Consider the following 19,277-nt stretch of genomic DNA (forward strand, 5'->3'; position numbering starts at 1 on the left):
AAAATTCTGCTGTGGTCCAAAAACGCAAAGTGATTCTGAAAATTTAATTCGTGTCTTCCAGCATGTGAACAAAAAATACAGAGATAAATAAAAAAAAAAATTCTACAGTTCTTTAGGACCCTGATCCAAAGCCCACTGAAATCCTTGGGAATTGTTCCACTGACTTCAATGGATTTTGCACCAGGCCTTATGTTACAACTTATGTTTTGAAATTAATTCTAAATTAGTGTCCAAACAGTGCTGGTATTCTTTTTGTTGCCAAAAACTGCACAATGGATCTTTTAAACAACTCTCTTAAAATGCACAGAAATTCAGATGAAGTGACTCACAATGCTGAACAAATAAGGCACCACCATGCCTAGTTGTGCCTCTCTAGTTCTCTCTAAGATAATAGAATATTTTTTCTATGTTTAGTGACAAAGAAAAATATTTTAATTATAATTGTTGATTGGCTGGAAGATTAAAAAAGTCTGATAGTTGGTGACTGATTAAAGTGGTTGATTATAAACCTAGAGAACGTTACTGAAAAATGTGAAACATATTGCATAAAAAATGAGATTAGTATTTCTTTGGAATTAGTACCCACTTTCCTTAATAAAGCTGAGGTCACCTGAAAGTCCTATCCCACTGAGAAGTTTATCAGCTTGAATTGTAGTATAAAGGCATGAGGAGCTAATCAACAAATTTATTTTATTAAATTTGTTTTTCCTTTGACATACAGAATATACAATTTGTTATGTGCCAACAATATGCTCAATGCATTAGAAGACACAAAAATAAAGCAAGTTCCTGCCTCAAGGAGTTAACAGCCTAAAAGGCAGACTCAAAAAATATAGAGATGGGCCTGACACAAAACACCCACATCTAACTAAACCCTCACATTGGGTGTATACCTCTATTTCACAGAACCAAATCCCAGATCCTTAACCTCAGACCAGCTCAGACCAGAACTCTGAAGTTTGCGTCCCTTTCTTATTGACATGGAACAAATGTTTTCCTTTAAATATAGCAACCAACATTTGCACCTAACCTTTTCAAACAATATCAAGAAATTACATCTCTTATCATCTCTCTTAATATTTTGGTTGAGTTCCAAGCATCACTTACCACAACACGTCAATAGAATTTACTCAATGGATTTATACAGGATTATATCTCCTGCTAATGTGGTAAGTCGACAAAACAAATGCTGCATCACTGTGGCCATCGAAATTCTTACCACTTTATTAAAAGCCCCAAATAAAATGGCATTCACTTGCTTTCTTTGAGTTTAGGAGAATCTGGATTGTGTTAATTAATGAAAATTAATGGAAACTTATTGTTCAGGAGGATTGCATGGTCAGCTGATGTTTCTTGGGTGTTTTTGTCTACTTTTCATTGACTCCATTTGCTCTCTGTTATTGGGGTAGAAGGCCAAGCCTGATTTGTTAAAGCAGTGATTATTTCTGCCTGAACTGTTCTTGAAAAAACAGATGTCTTTGTGAGTGGACTAAGACAAAAAGGGTTGGAGCTATCAAAACTAAGGACTGCTTCTTTTGCCTCTTCAACCCCCAAAATAATTTTCCAACCCAGGTATAAGATCCCATGATTATTCCCTTTTGATGTGTACACATCTTGAGGTTCCATTAAGATTCTTTTGGTTTTCTATTACAGACTTACTTCTTGGAGGCTACACAGAAGAAATGGGTTTTCAGAAGAGATCTGGAACAAGAGAGGGTGGTTGATTGATGAAGTAGGTCATTTCATATATAAGGGTCAGATGACCACAACCTCCATGAAATCCTTGTGACCCACCACAATTCCAGCATTCTGTAATGAGCAAAGAACTAAGTATTTGTGATGGTGGCTCTCAAAAATGGGATGATTTAGCATAATAGAAAGTCTTCGCTTTTCTACGTGGATTTTGACCCATTCTCAGATATGAAAGTTGCAAGTTACCACTGAAGAAATAATATGCATTTAGGCCAATGGTCCCCAAACTCTTCACAGTCATGCTCCCCTTATCCCTGTCTGCGCCTACCACAGGGAGCCGGGCAGGGAGCAGGGCCGTAGCTCCTGATTGGGGGGGACAGGGGTAAAGGGGCTGAGGCTGGGGCCACAGATGGGGGGCGGGTCTGGGGCTGGGAGCATGGCTGCGACTGTATGTAGGGCTGGAGCAGGGCTGGGGGCAGAGTGGGGCTGGGTGGTGCTCCCTCCCCTCATGGGGGCTGGCCCAGGTCCTGCCGTGCCCCCAAATATTGCTCTGTGTCCCTCTAGGGGGGTGTGCCCCACAATTTGGGGACCTCTGATTTAGGCCCTGATTCAGCAAACCATCCCTATTCAGCAAAGCATTTAAGCATAGGCTTAAAGATAAACCCATGCTTAAGTATTTTGCTGAATAGGGATGAATTTGTGTATGTGCTTAAATGCTTTGCAGAACTGGGGCCTTAGACTTCCTCTAGTGAATAGCTAAGAGGGAAGAAAAGAGCTCTCTAGCCATGAGCCCAGTCTGGTTCCCATGGAAGTCAATGGAAAGAAAGAGTCCCATTAACTTTACTGGGCATTGGATCAGACCCTACATTTGTTTCTCAAGCCCTTGGCATTCAGTTCCCAGTGTTTAAATATATGGATGGGATTTCACTAAAAAAAATGGCATTAGGATAGCAGACATCAGAACAAATATTCTCTATTCTGCAGTTCACAGTACATACAGGATGCAACATGTTTGCATCAAACAATTGTTAAAGAAGTACAGACTATGTAGATCTTTAAACTACTGTATCTTACATCTCCATGTGGACAATTTCTACATGAGATATGTCCTGTTTCCAAAATGCGACATTAAATTTTTTGATACTCAGCTTTCTTTATCCAAATAAGTGGTTTAGAACCCTGACGTTGGGGGCATGGATTTTCATGACATGTATTTCAGAGAACACTGTTCACAAAATTAAGAGATACCTAGAAAAACCCTATTTCTGTATTTGAAAGCCAGACTAAGAAATACTGTGGGAACAAGCATATGTGACTACATAACCCTAGAGGGGTTACAGAAAAGGCAAAAACATGTTTAAACTTGATTTGTGGTAACAATATGTGAGGAGATTGAAAATTCCACCCACAGCCATAGATGCCAGTGTAACTCTTATGAAAAAGAAAGGGACAAATCCTGTATACATTATATTGCCTTCATACTGTGAGGTGATCCAGCAAAAATATTACATGAACAGAATTTGGGAGAAGAGGGTTGTGAATGGGAACACTGTCCGCCACCTAGGGGTTGCCACCGCTGGCAGCCACCCCACCTAGTGGTTGCAATAGGATGGGTCAGGGAACCCACTCCTTCCTGCTCCACCAAGTGTCAACTCAGGACCCTGTGAGGCCTGTTCAGTATCTTTCACCTTGAGGTGCCTTAAGTTAGCCTTCCTGGGCCTCCTCCTACCTCCCTCTTTCCCAGGACATGTAGCAGTTTGTCCCTGCAAGCGCTACCTCGAGGCTTGCCTACCCGCCTCCGACCCATAAAAGCTGCCGCTCATCAGCATGCCTTCTCCCAGTCTGGATCTGGCTACGTCGTCCTCCTCCACAACTCACAGTGGGTCCTTTTCCCTGCCCTGTCTACGCCCAACTGAGCTGTCCGGCTCCCTTTTAAACCCCACCTCCAGGGGAGCATTCTCAGCAAAGGTAGAGGGGCAGCGCCTCCTGAGCTCAGAGCTGCTCTTTAACCCTTTTCTGTCCAGAGAGGGGTTTATACACACTATCACACAGCCTCCTCCCCTCAGATCCAGTGCTGGGGTATTGTCTTGCAGACCTTTGCACATCTACCTCTACCCCTCCCCCCGCACCTCTTGAAAAAAAAGTCTGTTTTTATGGCCCTTCCTAGCCCTGCAACATATCTGGAAGCTGTAAGGTTGAAAGGAGAGGTACCAAAGCATGAACCTGGGGTTGGCGACCCTCGCAGAGTGTAGCCGCCATAGCAGTGCATGGTCCATCACTAGGAGACAGGGGTTCCCCCATAAATAATATCTTAAGGTGTCCACAGTCCATTTGACTGCCAGGACCTCCTCCTCAATGACCGAGTAGGATGTTTTTTGTAGGAACAGTTTCTGGCTGAGTATGGGGTGCTCCTCCCCATCAATGTCCTGGGAAAGATCTGCTCCTAACCCTACCTTGGAGGCATCCATTTGTAGCATAAACCTCTTGATGAAGTCAGGGTGTGCAAGCACTGGCTCTTGGCTCAGCTGCTCTTTTAGCTCACAGAATGCCTTATTTCAGGCCATCTCATCTTCAGGCTGGTGTCCTTTATTAGATCGGTTGGGGTGCTGCAATGGTGGCAAAATTGGGCACAAAGAATCTGTAGTACTCAGCAAGTACTCAGCCTAGGAAGCGATGCACCGGCTCTAGGGCCTGCATTTTGCTGACTATCTGCGTTAGATGCCTGCCCCCAACTAGGTAGCTCTGATATGTCATCTCCAAGCTGGCCAGCTTGCACTTGGCTTGGTTAGACATTAACCCTGCCTCCTGGAGGGTCTGCAATATCACCATCACATGCCTTAGATGGTCATTCCAGTCCCGACTATAAATGTTGATTTCGTCAATGTGTGCAGTAGCGTACTGCCCGTGATCCATTAGGCACTGAAAAGTGGCCGCAGCCCATGTAGGCTGAAGGGCATGATCTCAAATTGGTATAATCCAAACAGCATGGAGAAGGTGGCCTTCTTTTGTGACTTGGCAGTTAGGGGAATCTGCCAGTAACCCTTTGTTAGATCAAGGGTAAAATATGCCCAATGCCAACTCTGTCCACATATTTATTCAAGTGACATCATCATAGGACCTAATCACATTAGCCACGCCATCAGGGACTCATTCACCTGCACATCTACCAATGTGATATATGCCATCATGTGCCAGCAATGCCCCTCTGCCATGTACCTTGGCCAAACCGGACAGTCTCTACGCAAAAGAATAAATGGACACAAATCTGACATCAGGAATCATACCATTCAAAAACTGGTAGGAGAACACTTCAACCTCTCTGGCCACTCAGTAAAAGATTTAAGGGTGCAATTTTGCAACAGAAAAGCTTCGAAAACAGACTCCAATGAGAAACCGCTGAGCTTGAATTAATACACAATTAGATACCATTAACTTGGGTTTGAATAGAGACTGGGAGTGGCTGGGTCATTACACATATTGAATCTATTTCCTTAAGTTAAGTATTCTCACACCTTCTTGTCAACTGTCTTAATGGGCCATCTTGATTATCACTAAAAAAGATTTTTTTTTCTCCTGCTGATAATAGCTCATCTTAATTAATTAGCCTCTTACAGTTTGCATGGCAACTTCCACCTTCTCTGTATGTATATATATATATATATATATATATTTCTTACTATATGTTCCATTCTATGCATCCGATGAAGTGGGCTGTAGCCCACGAAAGCTTATGCTCTAATAAATTTGTTAGTCTCTAAGTGCCACAAGTACTCCTGTTCTTTTTGCGGATACAGACTAACACGGCTGCTACTCTGAAACCTGTCATATATACTTGGGGGTCCGCAGTCTGTCTAGTAGCTCATTGACCCAGGCCATAGAGTACACATCATACTTTGATATAGCATTCACACTCCAGAAATCTATGCAGAAGCAGATTGACCAGTTGGTCTTCAGTACCAGCACAATGGGGTTCCTCTACTCATATGGGACTCCTCGACTACCTCAACTTCAACATTGTCTGCAGTTCCTAGTGGACTACCTCCCATATCTTTCTTGGCAGGAGTCAGGGGTTCTCCCGGACCTTTTCCCCTGGCTGGTGTCTATGAGATGTGCCAGGTGCATACGCCCTGGCAGCGCAGTGAACACCGAGGGAAAGGCTTCCACCAACTGCTGTAGCTGGCACTCTTGCTCTGGCTGAAAGTCTTCTCCTGGTGGAATCAGTCCAGTGTCGTGTCCTGGGGGCATGTGTGAACCGAGTTCCAGCTCGGGCAAAGATGATGCAATGAGGAGGCTCTCCCACTCACACCAGGCTTTTAGCAGGTTGACATGGTAAATTTGTATCACCTGTCATTTTCTGGGCTGATGTAGCTCATAATTAACTGCCCCACCTTCCTCAGCACCTCAAATGGGCCTTGCCATTGAGCCATCAGTTTTGACTCTGAGGTCAGAAGGAGCAGCAGGACCCTATCCATGGGCCTGAACTCTCTCATCCAGGCCCCTCTATTTTAGGCTCATTCTTGGTCCTCATGGGCCTGCAGCAAGTTTTCCCAGGGAAAATGCCCCTAACCTCTCCAAATCCTCTTGCAGGCAGATGATGTGTTGGACCACACTGGGTTTAAGTGGTGGCTCATCCCACATCCCCTAGAGGAGGTCTAGCAACCCATGGGGCAGTCTCCCATACAGAAGCTCAAATGATGAGAACCCCATGGAAGCTTGAGGCACCTCACGGATAGTAAAAAGGAGGGGTGGGAATAACTGATCCCAATGCCGTGGGTCCTGGGCGATGAACTTGCTCAGCATTCCTTTTAGGGCTTTATTGAAGCACTCCACTAGCCTGTCCGTCTGAGGGTGATAGACTGACATCTTTAGGGCCTTAATCTTTAAGAGATCACATAGCTCTTTCATCAATTTTGATGTCATGTTGCTCCCCGATTGGTTAAGACCTCCTTTGGTACCCCGACCCAGGTGAATAGCTTCAGTAGCTCAGGGATGATGTGAGTGGCTGTGCTAGCTCAAAGGGGGATGGCCTCGGCATAGGCCACTATCACTTGAATGTACTGGTACCCGGTTGTCATCTTCTCCAGCAGTCTCACCAGACCCATGCCGATTCTTTTGAAGTTGGTCCCAACCACCAGGAGGGTGACGAGCGGGGCTTTCAGGGGTATTGTGGACCTGGCAGGTGGCACTCGGGGCATGACACAAAATAATCTTTGACATCTCCATGTATCCCCAGCCAGTAAAACCTAAGGGTTACCTAGTTGAAGGTTTTCTCTTGCCCAATCGTACCCCCACAGGGTATTGTATGTGACAGCTCTAGTACCCGTATTTCTCCTGTTTGGGCATCCTTGGCCATCCAGTACATTCTCTCCTCCCATAGCTCAAAGTGAGGACATAGTTGCAGCAGCCATGGGTCTGCCACTTTCCGGTTCACGCCTCTGAGGTGCTCATATGCCCAGCTCAGAGTCAGGTCCTCCTTCTGCGCACTTATAAAATCTATTTTGGCCATCAGCAAATCCCGTCTTGAGATTGGGGAGCCTTCTGCCTCCCTGGTGGTGGTTCCTGTTGGGACAGGCTCTCTTTGGAGTCCTCTTCATCCCTGACTCAAGCTACGTTTCCTGACCCCAGGGACTTGGGGTCCCTCCCTGGATGTATTCTTCCCTCAGCAGGTCATTATCCCAGGATTTTATAATCTCCTTAAAATCTTCCAGGTCTTGACCCAGAATCACTGGGTAAGCCAGTGCAGGGGCTACCCTGACCCACACTTTCCTCGAGTGTTCACTTGTTGTGAGCTGCACTTCCCTAGTGGGGTATGGCGGTAATGAAAGACTTTCATCTTCATGGACATAATGTAGATAGATGGTATGTAGGTTGTCTCCCAGCCTGGCTAGGTGTACTTGGACCATTGTCTGGCTATACCTAGAACCTATCAATGCCAGCATGGCCACCCCATTAACTGCATTTTGTCTGGTCCTTTCTTTTTGGCCTGGGTATCCGCCATCCAGACCTGCCCATAGGAGCAGTCCATGTAGGGGAACTCTTGACAGAAATGGCCTGGCCGTTCGCATGAGAAGCAGGGTTTGGTCAGAGGGCTCACTCTATCCCTTCTCAGCATTGGTCGTAGGGTGTCTCTGTGGGTTCCCCCATCAGGGATGGGTTTCTCCTTGGGGTGCTTGGCCCCTTGGGCCTGGACTCCCAGGGTCCCATCCAAGTTGTGGCTGGGTTGCGGGTCAGGGTAGAATCCCACGATCACTGGGGCATGCTGCCCTCAGTAGTCTCTGGATCCCCGGGGCAGGAAGACCATGTGTCTAGGGCCTTCTGATCACCACCCAGCTCTTTGTGGTGCCACCTGCCCCCAGAAAGTTTTCCACCAACCTAATTGCATTGGCCAACGCCCCACTGGTGTCTTAACACCCATTCCCAGCTGCTGGCAGGGAAAATCTGTGTAAATTGCTCCAACTCTACTTGTTCGGCAATCTGCTTCCTGGTTTGCTCTTCGAGTTGAAGGCACCTCCAGCAGTGTTCCTTAAGGTGCTGGGCCAGAGCCTGCAGCCAGGTACCCTGGGAAAATCTTTCCCGGTAGAAACATTGCCAGTGGATTTCGGTGGTGATATTTAAAACATGTGAGATGGCTGCCTTGACCTTGGTATAGCCTTGGGCCTCCACCGTGTCAAGGCTATGGTAAGTAGCTTGGGCGGGCCCTGTAAGGTACAGAGAGCAGGATAGCCCAGTGTTCTGGAGGCCATTGAACTACTGTAGGGACCCTCTCAAAAATGACCAGGAACACTTTAAAAAAAAAAAAAAACCCTACCCTCCCTGTTCTACCTAAAATGTCATTGTTGTTTTGTGTGTCTTTCCATTGTATAAGCCCAATTCTGTGCTCCAAACCTTTGCATATGGGGGGGAATTAGGTCCTGTGACTAACAAAGGACTGAAAAATTTCCAGGTTAGTACTGACAGCACAATTTAATGTATTTAAAAAGGGAAAGGGTAAATGTACTGTTGTTTCATGCAGGCTCTCACAGCAGGCTGGGAAGTGATTAGAGGAAGTCATCAGAATGCCAGGAGAAGGAGGAGAGAGAGACAGCCCAGTTTGGGGCTGCTGAGGTAGAGATCTGATACTAGAATCACATAGAGCGAAAAGATCAGTGAACCAAGAAAGTATGCCACCTGATAATCTTAGTATAAAAGCTCAAAATCTGTGAAGAGGAGAAAAAGCTTAAGCAACTTTCCTTCCAACTCCGTGTGCATCACTAATCTCTCACTACTGGATCCAACTGTACGGAACACTTAAATGACCCGTTGACTCTTTCCGTTTCTTTTGCTGTGACATGGTTTTCAAAAGGAAATGCACACCAGGCCATATGGAGATTTTGCTGTTAGATTCACCTTCTCCAAAAAGTGAACATGCATGTGGATTACAAAACACTGAGAGCCAGCTCCTCAGCTGATGTAAATCAGCACAGCTTCTTTTAACATCTGTCCTTGAGAGCAGAGGGGATACGTGGGCGGGGTGGGGGGGGGCATCAGCAAGTACAGGTCACCTCTGCCAGAGAGAGATTGTTTTGTTTATTACGAGTCTTTGTGCCAATAGTGTACTGTCTCTTTAAAAGAGGCAGATTTGTTTTCACAAACTCAACAAGGCTTAAGAAAATCAATTGTGTGCTTTTATTGAGGAAGGAAGGGAAAGTATAAGGAAAGTCAGCAACTTTAGAAGTTCAGTACTCATTTTTGCTGTTGAATAGCCTGTAGCTCATTAACAGGTATATTAGTTTTAAGCAGACTCAAGATGGCATTTACAGGTTTCATCTTAATTCTTGAGAATTTTCTGACAGCTTTTGGCCTGCACTACCTGCTGTAAGTTTCACTAATTCGGAACTACTGAAAAACCTGCTTGGATTGTTCTGGATAGCATTCTTTTTTCCCTAAAGGGATCAGTAACATTTTGATTTTTTTCTTTATCACTACGGATTACATCCCTGCAGTAAGAAAAAATGTGAGCAGATTGTAATGCCTACAAATGTCACCAGTTCCTGCTGGCAATAGATTGGAATTTAAGAGGCTCTTCTACATTTTACTTACACAGTTGTCTGTATGGCATATTTTTAATGCTGGATTCTGGGTTGGGAGGGAAGGAACAGTCTTGATTCATTTAATTGATTTAGATAGCTCTATGAACAATGAAATACTGAATACATAAGTACTTTTGAAATTTATCTTGGATTTCCTTATCTAAATAACTTAATTTCAACTTTGAATAATCTTTTGTGAGAGGATCTTGGGATATTTTTAATTCAGTTGCTATTAGAAATGAAAATGTGAACTCTATTAATTTTTTTTCTTACTTATAGAAAGTTACATTAGTAACTCCAATACTACTACCAATAACTGGGAGTCAAACCACAAAACACCTAAGAGTAAGATAAAGTATTTAAAAGCCTCTTACATGTGAAAAGGAATCTAAGGGTAGTAATGTAATATATACATCTGTATTTTGTTCTCTACAATTTAGGTATGTTTGTTCAGGAATAGGATTTTGAAATTTGAAACAATAGCACAAACAATTTTTTCTATATTTGAGAAAACAAACATGTCTGCACAGCCACCCACCAACATTTTAAAGAGTATTAACATTAACTATGTTAATATTTATAATAATGTGTTAATATTATTTATGGTGTATTAACTTTGCCCCAGTGCACTTGATTAGGATTTGGAAAACTACACTCTGCTTTTTAATTGTGAGGTTTACCTTTTGCCATAGGAGAAAACATTGGCTTACAGTTTGGTAAGGTTGCAACTATGAGGGGAATACTAAGCATATTATTAAATACACAAAGGCAAACAGCTGATCTTCTAAGTACTTTCATAACAACAATGAAATGTCCGATGTCATGTAACAGAATAAATGTAACAGAAATAGTAATCCTCAATAGAAATGCTGTCCCTTCTTTCTGCTGAAAATAAGCAGCAGCATCAGTACAATTTCCAAAGCTATTTAAATTTTGCATTATGAAATAGTTCCCTTGCATTATCAGCCACATGTCATTTTGATGGGGGACTGGTATGTTCACTGGTCTCAGAACTGACCTTGTATGATCTCTCCACTTAGGGCCTGATCCAAAGTCCATGGAAGTCAATGAGAGTCTTTCCATTGACTTCTATGGACTTTGGCACAGGCTCTTACTTGCTACCAAAATTGTGTTCTCATGGTTTTATTTGAAAAGAGATTGATGGTACTGAATGGTTAAAGTTGTAACACTGCTTCCTATGCCACTTCCCTGGAACCCTTAACCCCCCTCTTCCTATGTCCTCCTCTTTAAGTAATTCTACAGCACCAGAAGGTCTGAATCATGCTCTTATTAACTTTTGTGGTGTAGGCCTAACAACCTATCAGGATTGTCATGATCTTGATGGATGCTATAGAGTTAATGGGTCTCTCCTTTTAACTGATCTGGGTTGGAGAGGTAGCCATTGTTCTCCCTTTGACGAATCTTTGCCCCGGGTCTAAATTTGGGCTTTGTACAGCTAACACCTATGCTCAATGCAGGCCCAAACGCTAAAACTAAACCCCTAATTGTCATTTCCAAAGCAACGGTACCAGTTAGAAGTTTCACTGATTCCAAAATCATCCTTTATGACCTGAATCACTCAAATGGAAAACGTAAATCAGACAATTTAGCCAAAGTAAAATGTCCCAGTCTTTTCATCTATCTATCATTATACCTTCATACCAGAGCATGTACCCTAATCCCCAGCATGCACCCTAGTGAGGAACTACTCCAGGATGCACCATAACCCGGTCCCTCGGCATATGTTCTACTCATGAGCCCCTCCCAGACATTCCCCTAACTACTCCTAGACACACACATCCTTGCTGGGCACACACCCTGCCCTAGCCCTGTGCACATATCCCGCTGAGCTGAAAGCTGGGCACCCTAATCCTGGCCATGCACCCTGCTGATGAGCCAGGGCTGGGCACGCACTGTATTGAGAAGCCCCTCCTAGGCACACCCCGTGATCCTGGCCATGCACCCTGCTTGTTGGGCAGGCAGGCACTCTACCCCCTTCCCCCCACAGGGCAGGCTAGTGAGGTGCCCCCCTGTTACTGAGTGTCCCCGTCTCCTCCCAGCCCTGGGCAGGGCATGGCCATGCTGCCTTACCTGAGAAGTCTGTCAGAGCCTCGATTTCTTTGGTCCCCACCAGGAACACGCAGTAGAGGAGATTGAGAAGCAGCCCGGGCTCTACCTGTCTCCGGCTTGGATGCTGCCCAGCATCCAGTTCACTCATGGTGCGGGGCGGGGGGGGGGAGGGGCTGTCGGTCTTTGCAGCCCGGGAGAGTCACATGATGCACCCGGCCCCCAGCTGGCAGCGCATCCTCCCCAGCGCCCACCTCCCCTGCGAGCTTCGCCGTCCTTCCCGGGACGAGAGCGCGCTGCCCCCGGCACCAGCGGGGCGGAGGGAGCCGAGAGCCGCCGCGACCGAGCCCGCGCCTCCGCGCCGTTTCCCCCAAGAGGAAGTCCCAGCAATTACTGGTCCCTGGCACAGCGCTTTGCCTGCGTGTGTGCGAGGGGAAGGGAAGAGCCTTTCCCCAGGGCACGGCTACCGTGAGAGCCTGCGGGAGTCAATCCCGAAGTGCCCCCCCCTTCTGTCCCCCCTCCCTCCCCGGCTGGGCATTTCTAGGGCCCGGGCCCTCCCTCCTGATCCACACACATCGCTTCTTCCTCAGCGCTCCTTCCTAGTCACGCTGCGGCGGGCCCCCGTCTGTCGGACAGGAGAGGCCCCTTCCTCACCCGCCCACGCTTTACCTGGCGTGGGTACATGCGCCCCTTGTGTCTTCAGCGCCATCAATCGAGCCCTCCCCGAGCCCCCCCCCCCCCCCTTGGCCCCGAAGCGAGCGCCACACTTTTCTTCCTGCTCGCCTTCAGGCTTTTTGACACGATCCTTCGCAAAGCAGAAGCTACCAGCTCCGTTGGTCTAACGCAGCAGAACACGGCTTTTCAGCCTGCTTTGGGGCTCTCTGAGGAAAACCCAACCCAGCTACAGCTTTCTTCTCAGGATCAAAACTCAGGCTGTGAGGATTTCAGCTGAAGTGTATCTGTTTAAAGAAACCATACCGACACATGTATCAAAGCAATCTTGTTTCCCTGATTTCTCTCCTAATGTAGATCCTTCTCTTAGCAAATATTTTATTGCTTCATTCAATGTCCAGTTTCGGAGATAGAGGCCCCCCCCCCCCGCATTTTGTCCCATTAAAGTTTTAAATATGCCTTGGGAAAATATTAGGGGGACTGTAGTCTCTTTTGCAGGATTTTTTTTTTTTAAACTAGTGGAAAGTAAGGTTTCAGATGAAGTGAGCTGTAGCTCATGAAAGCTTATGCTCAAATAAATTTGTTAGTCTCTAAGGTGCCACAAGTACTCCTTTTCTTTTAGTGGAAAGTAAGGGATCCAAAAACTGCCCTTACAGTGCTATACTGCCTTCAGATGTTCTTTCAAGACCATCAGTAGGGAATTGCTGAAAATGGCTTAGCCTGTGTGCATCTCCTTTTGCCATTAATAGGACTAATTAAGTAATAATTAAGCTAGGGCACTAGTTCTCCAGTCCCTTTAAGGCTTGTCACCAGGAAGGAGGATAGAAGCAATATTGGAAATATAAGGAAGGAACTTCAATCAATTCCCTGCACTGGGATTGTGTTCAGAGATAAATGTGAAAGCATGAGCATTTAGACAGGTGGCAGAGTAGCAGCCGTGTTAGTCTGTATTCGCAAAAAAGAAAAGGAGTACGTGTGGCACCTTAGAGCCTAACAAATTTATTTGAGCATAAGCTTTCATGAGCTACAGCTCACTTCATCGGATGCATTGAGCTGTAGCTCACGAAAGCTTATGCTCAAATAAATTTGTTAGTCTCTAAGGTGCCACAAGTCCTCCTTTTCTTTTTTCATGAGCATTTAAACAGTTTGTAGCTTAGTATGCACAGTCACATTCTACAACTTATTTGTTAGATGACATTGGTGAGTATGTAATAGGAGATGGGACCAAACTAGCACTGCAGATCATATTCCAATCCCACACCTCACTCTTTGCAGGAATTTAGATCAGATCCATATTGAATTTCTCAGGTCTGGCATATATCTGAAGTGGGCAAACTGGAACATCATATCTGACCAGTTTGAACTTTGTAAGAATTTGTATTTGGCTCTGAATACATATCTTAATTTCAGGCCCATCTCTAACAGAAATTTTTCTTTCTTTCTCTCTCACACACATATAGAGTACACCAGCTGATTACCACATACATAATATTCATGCTTCCCTGGTCTTGGGCAGATAAAAGCAAATTAAATTTTGCAGTAACCTGCCTGTGGTTTTGAGCACTCCACTAATTTTTACTGAATTCAGATAAAAAAAGATAAAAATGTTAGTGCTAGCCATGCATGAAAAGCATTAATGGTGGTTGGTTGGTTCTGAAGCAATTACCTGTAACTGAACCAGTGCATTTTGGAATTTGCCCAGCTCCCTACCTTTCTCTCAATTGACTGACTGAACAACCTTGTCTACACTAGGATTTTTTCTACAATTTTGCACTGTGGATAGCACTGGTTCAGCTCTGCTGCAGTTAGCAATGAAGGGAGTGAAAAGATAGGCGAGGCATGGGTGGACATTGATGTTTTAAGTACCATATTTTGTTATCCCTCCGCCTGTTAAGCCAGGTGCTTCAGCAATCATGAATCTAATATACTAGATTCAGAGGGAGACATTAAAATGTTTAAAATAACCTAAAATAGCTTTTCTATATTTAACAATTTACATTTTTATGGTTTAATATGTAGGGACCTTCCTGGGCTGTATGTTCCATTGGGAAACTGTGAATCTTCCCTTTCCTATGAGATAAAGCTCACATTCTAGCCCTATAAGCAAGGCTTAAATTCAGCTGGAGGTGTCTGGAGCAGAGCTTGAGTAAATATTTTCAACCCTCCTGGAGTTTTTAATATCATGTTGGGGGGAAGCCTGGGGGGTTCCAGGAAATACTTTGAGAATGTAAGCCCTGCCTATAAAGTTATGAGAAAAAGGACCTTAAATCCATCAGTGGTTCAGGATTGAATCTGGTACACACTAGCCCTCAGACAGACGAAATTTTGGGGAGAAGATTCACATGTATGAGGGGAGAAGGAAACACTTCTCTGAAAGGTTGCTTTTTAAATATGGCAAATTTGAAACTGCTAAGAGGTTTTGAATATTGCAAGTAATCTCAGAGAAGATGGATGAGTGGGCAGAGGGAAAGGTGAGGTAGTCAAAGATGTATAACTTCAGATCTATGTTATGGATGTGCAAATTATCATATGCATATCACCACCAGATGTGTTTGGGGGAATCTATCTGTCTGCATAGACAGACAGATACACATATAGCCCCAGGTCAGGAAAGCATCCCGATTCTGGAAAGCATTTTAGGACTTGAAGTCAATCGGACTTAAATACATGCTTAACTTTAAGCATGTGCTTAAGTGTCTTTCCTGAATCAGGGCCATAGTTTGTTAGAATTTATCTCTAATCTTTTTAGTGGGACTTCATTATTGCTATTGATTTTATGTTGAAGGAGTTCAGATACTGCATTGATTGGTGACAATATAAAACCCTAACATAGATAGTTAGAAAGTAATATTTACAGAATGTATTTTCTCCTTTCACTTCTAGTAAACGCTTTGCCTATGAAAGCAGTTTTTGCCAGCTGACAATATCCAATAGTCAGAGGGAGAACACAGCTTATGTGTTTGTTTACACACTTCCCAAACCCATGATGCTGTAATACAGACCCATACAAGTGGAATGACATCTTTTGCTCTCTTAAGTGATTCCTTAGGAGCAGCCACACTTGAGTCCATTTATTCCTGAGGACAGAAGTTAGCATCTGAGCTGGGTACTCTGTTTGCTCAAATCAGTTTACTCTCTTTTGCTCTGGGGAGAACAGAAATCATTTCATAATGTCAGAAATGTGGCTAACTTGCTGTTTGTATGAAGTTACCATTGGAAGTTTCAGAATGGCAAGGCAAGAAACATACCATACCATAACTATGCTTTACTCATTTTCTCTGAACCTCTGCCAGTCTGCCAATTTGAAACTCATATCACAGTTTACTGTATGGAAACTCAAATAAAATTAGTGTTGTCAGTTAGAAAATAAGCCAGCAGTGTGGAATAATAGAAGAATCTTGAGTCAGTTAGTAAATATTAGATTATTAGTAAAAAGTTCACAACCAGGCAGGTTTATAGCACCATGACACCACAGTTACTGCACTGGAAATAATTTAGTTCTAAAATCCCTATTTTCAGGCACATACCATTCTTCCCCTCAAAACAATTCTCTTAGAGCTGAATCTTTTCATGCTTATTCTCAACTGCAAAAGTGAGGTTTTTGAAATGCTTAGTAAAATTCTGTTTGGTTATTTTAGAAAATTCTGAGCATGAAAAATTAAAAAAGATTTTCCCCACCACTTAGGGCATTTTTAAATACTTTGTTTTCTTGCACTCTTACACAGATGAAATCTACAAGAGAGTTCTAACAACTGGGCTGCTATAATCAGTTGGGTTTCTATGGCAACAAATGTCAGACCAGTTAAAATAAAGTAAGTGCTTTAAAATAATTACTATATGGTGGTTATTTAAAATAATGTGTCCCATATTTACTGATTCATCCTCCATTTCTATGGAAACAAGAATAAAAAAGGTAACCAGTAACAGCGACCTCTCTTTTGTATATTTCAGCTGTGGCTGTTTTCTGAATGCTACAAGTTCTACTTTTCATATAGTACTAAAGACTGTAGGATCTAACAAGGTCTTCAAGTCTGCAATAGTTTGACTTTGAAAACAGGCCAAATCCTGCATGCTCTAGTCAAGAAAAATTCTTATTGACTTCAGTGGATCTTGACCCAGGGTTTTTTTTTTTTGTTTGTTTGTTTTTTTTAAAAGCAGGGGAAACATTTTAGCATCCCCCTGCCACACCTCCTTCACAGAAGTAATGATCTCTGATGTGATAGACAAAGTTATCTAACACAGTGGTTTTCAACCTGTGATCCACAGACTCCTGGGGGTCTGCAAACTATGTTTAAGATTTCCAAAGGGGTCTGCACTTTTATTCAAAAATTTTTAGGGGCCCACAAATGAAAAAAAAAAAAAAATATTGAAAACCACTGATCTAAAAAGTTCTGTGCTTTGTGGTCAAAGCAGTTCCCTGCACTGTCAGCTTCTTGCCCAGCTAATCATAATTTTCTAATGACCATGCCCACTCTGTAAGAAAGCAGTAAGACAGAACAAGCTGTGCTGTGCATTCATATTAGTTAGTTAAACCAATCACCTTCTCTTTGGTTCCCCTCTAAATTCCATCTTTACTCCCTCACTGTAGGGAACTTCCCCCCACCCCCAAAATCATACTGCCAATGTCACCTCTCCTGTAATCGGATTTTTTTTTCTGATAGCACCCACAGCATGCAAGGCACTATACAAACAGAACGAAAAAGGCACAACCACTGTCCCAAAGAGCTTACAATCTAAAAGAACAAAACAAAAAGGAAGAAAGGAGTAAAACATAGATATAGAAAGGTCAAAGTTTTGATTGTCTATATCTCAATAATTCAGAGCATTGATGGTGTAGATCATCCCCAATTGCTCCTCATTCTAGCTATTATTAGTCAAAGCATCTCTTGTGCCACAAAAAAGAAAAGGAGGACTTGTGGCACCTTAGAGACTAACAAATTTATTTGAGCATAAGCTTTCGTGAGCTACAGCTCACTTCATCGGATGCAACAGTAGCAGTGCACGTTCAGGAGGGGTCAGAATGCAGGGCAAGTATGTGCCTTGCAGACCAGCTTAAAAGGACATCAATAGGAGCTGCTGGGACCGAGCACATTTGAAAATCTGCCTACTCATTGGTGCTCATTGTGTCATTACTTGTACATGCACTGATGCTCTTTCCCTCTGGACTGCAAGGGTTCAATGATGAATTTTGAGGAGATAATCAGTTTTTATAAAGTCAAAGTGGCTAAGGCTTAATGGTAATTTAATATTATTCTATTAAAATAAAGTGGGTGAGAAAGCTACCTTTTCTCCTTTTCCTTTATAACCCAACTACTGTGCGGAAGATGCCAATGGGCAGAGGGGCTTATTCTATTAATGACAATTGCTTCATCTTATACTGCTCCTTGCAGGTTTGCTCACTTCGTTTACTGGTCCCCTGTCATCTTTCTCTCTTGTCCTGATCTTTCCCCCAGTTTGTGTTTTCTGGGCAAGCAGCCCAATTCCCAAACCATTCCGAGTCCTGGTTTGAAATCCTAGCATGTCCACTGCTGCTGACACCACAGCCAGACTGGTTGCTTTGATATTGATATGGCTCAAGTATGACAGTGAGGAAGATAAACCCCCATAAGTCATATTTTAAAATGCAGTTCTTTAGCTATTTAGAAAAGTGCTGCTCCATTTGAAACAGCTAAAAGACTGGTTTCAGAGTAGCAGCCGTGTTAGTCTGTATTCGCAAAAAGAAAAGGAGTACTTGTGGCACCTTAGAGACTAACAAATTTATTAGAGCATAAGCTTTCGTGAGCTACAGCTCACTTCATCGGATGCATGGGGAAATAGTTTTACTTTGTGTAATGACTCATCCATTCCCAGTCTCTATTCAAGCCTAAGTTAATTGTATCCAGTTTGCAAATTAATTCCAATTCAGCAGTCTCTCGTTGGAGTCTGTTTTTGAAGCTTTTTTGTTGAAGGATAGCCACTCTTAGGTCTGTGATCGAGTGACCAGAGAGATTGAAGTGTTCTCCAACTGGTTTTTGAATGTTATAATTCTTGACGTCTGATTTGTGTCCATTCATTCTTTTACGTAGAGACTGTCCAGTTTGGCCAATGTACATGGCAGAGGGGCATTGCTGGCACATGATGGCATATATCACATTGGTAGATGCGCAGGTGAACGAGCCTCTGATAGTGTGGCTGATGTGATTAGGCCCTATGATGGTATCCCCTGAATAGATGTGTGGACAGAGTTGGCAACGGGCTTTGTTGCAAGGATAGGTTCCTGGGTTAGTGGTTCTGTTGTGTGGTGTGTGGTTGCTGGTGAGTATTTGCTTCAGACTGGGGGGCTGTCTGTAAGCAAGGACTGGTCTGTCTCCCAAGATCTGTGAGAGTGATGGGTCATCCTTCAGGATAGGTTGTAGATCCTTGATGATGCGTTGGAGAGGTTTTAGTTGGGGGCTGAACGTGATGGCTAGTGGCGTTCTGTTGTTTTCTTTGTTGGGCCTGTCCTGTAGTAGGTGACTTCTGGGTACTCTTCTGGCTCTGTCAATCTGTTTCTTCACTTCAGCAGGTGGGTATTGTAGTTGTAGGAGTGCATGATAGAGATCTTGTAGGTGTTTGTCTCTGTCTGAGGGGTTGGAGCAAATGCGGTTATATCGTAGCGCTTGGCTGTAGACAATGGATCGAGTGGTATGATCTGGATGAAAGCTAGAGGCATGTAGGTAGGAATAGCGGTCAGTAGGTTTCCGATATAGGGTGGTGTTTATGTGACCATCGCTTATTAGCACTGTAGTGTCCAGGAAG

The 19,277-nt window shown here is 43.8% G+C and overlaps 1 protein-coding gene and 1 long non-coding RNA gene across 5 annotated transcripts in view; one reads left to right on the forward strand and one right to left on the reverse strand.

Moving 5' to 3' along the window:
- The window catches only part of LOC122458883, a 31,343-nt gene extending 29,606 nt beyond the window's left edge, over positions 1 to 1,737 (forward strand). Inside the window, exon 4 of the long non-coding RNA XR_006279197.1 lies at positions 1,654 to 1,737. This is a non-coding gene — a long non-coding RNA (uncharacterized LOC122458883). The remainder of the gene's footprint in view (positions 1 to 1,653) is intronic.
- Positions 1 to 12,658, reverse strand: part of EVA1C (eva-1 homolog C) — a 66,552-nt gene extending 53,894 nt beyond the window's left edge. For 2 of the 4 annotated variants that reach the window (XM_038415932.2, XM_043508697.1), the window contains exon 1: positions 11,853 to 12,427. In XM_038415932.2, coding sequence (XP_038271860.1) covers positions 11,853 to 11,979 — 127 coding nt within the window. In that variant the 5' untranslated portion in view covers positions 11,980 to 12,427. The other 2 variants (XM_043508706.1, XM_038415923.2) reach the window with 2 other exon arrangements.
- Between the last annotated feature and the right edge of the window lie 6,619 nt (positions 12,659 to 19,277).

The sequence above is a fragment of the Dermochelys coriacea genome, chromosome 1, assembly GCF_009764565.3.
Source record: "Dermochelys coriacea isolate rDerCor1 chromosome 1, rDerCor1.pri.v4, whole genome shotgun sequence".
Taxonomy (NCBI): Eukaryota; Metazoa; Chordata; order Testudines; family Dermochelyidae; genus Dermochelys; species Dermochelys coriacea.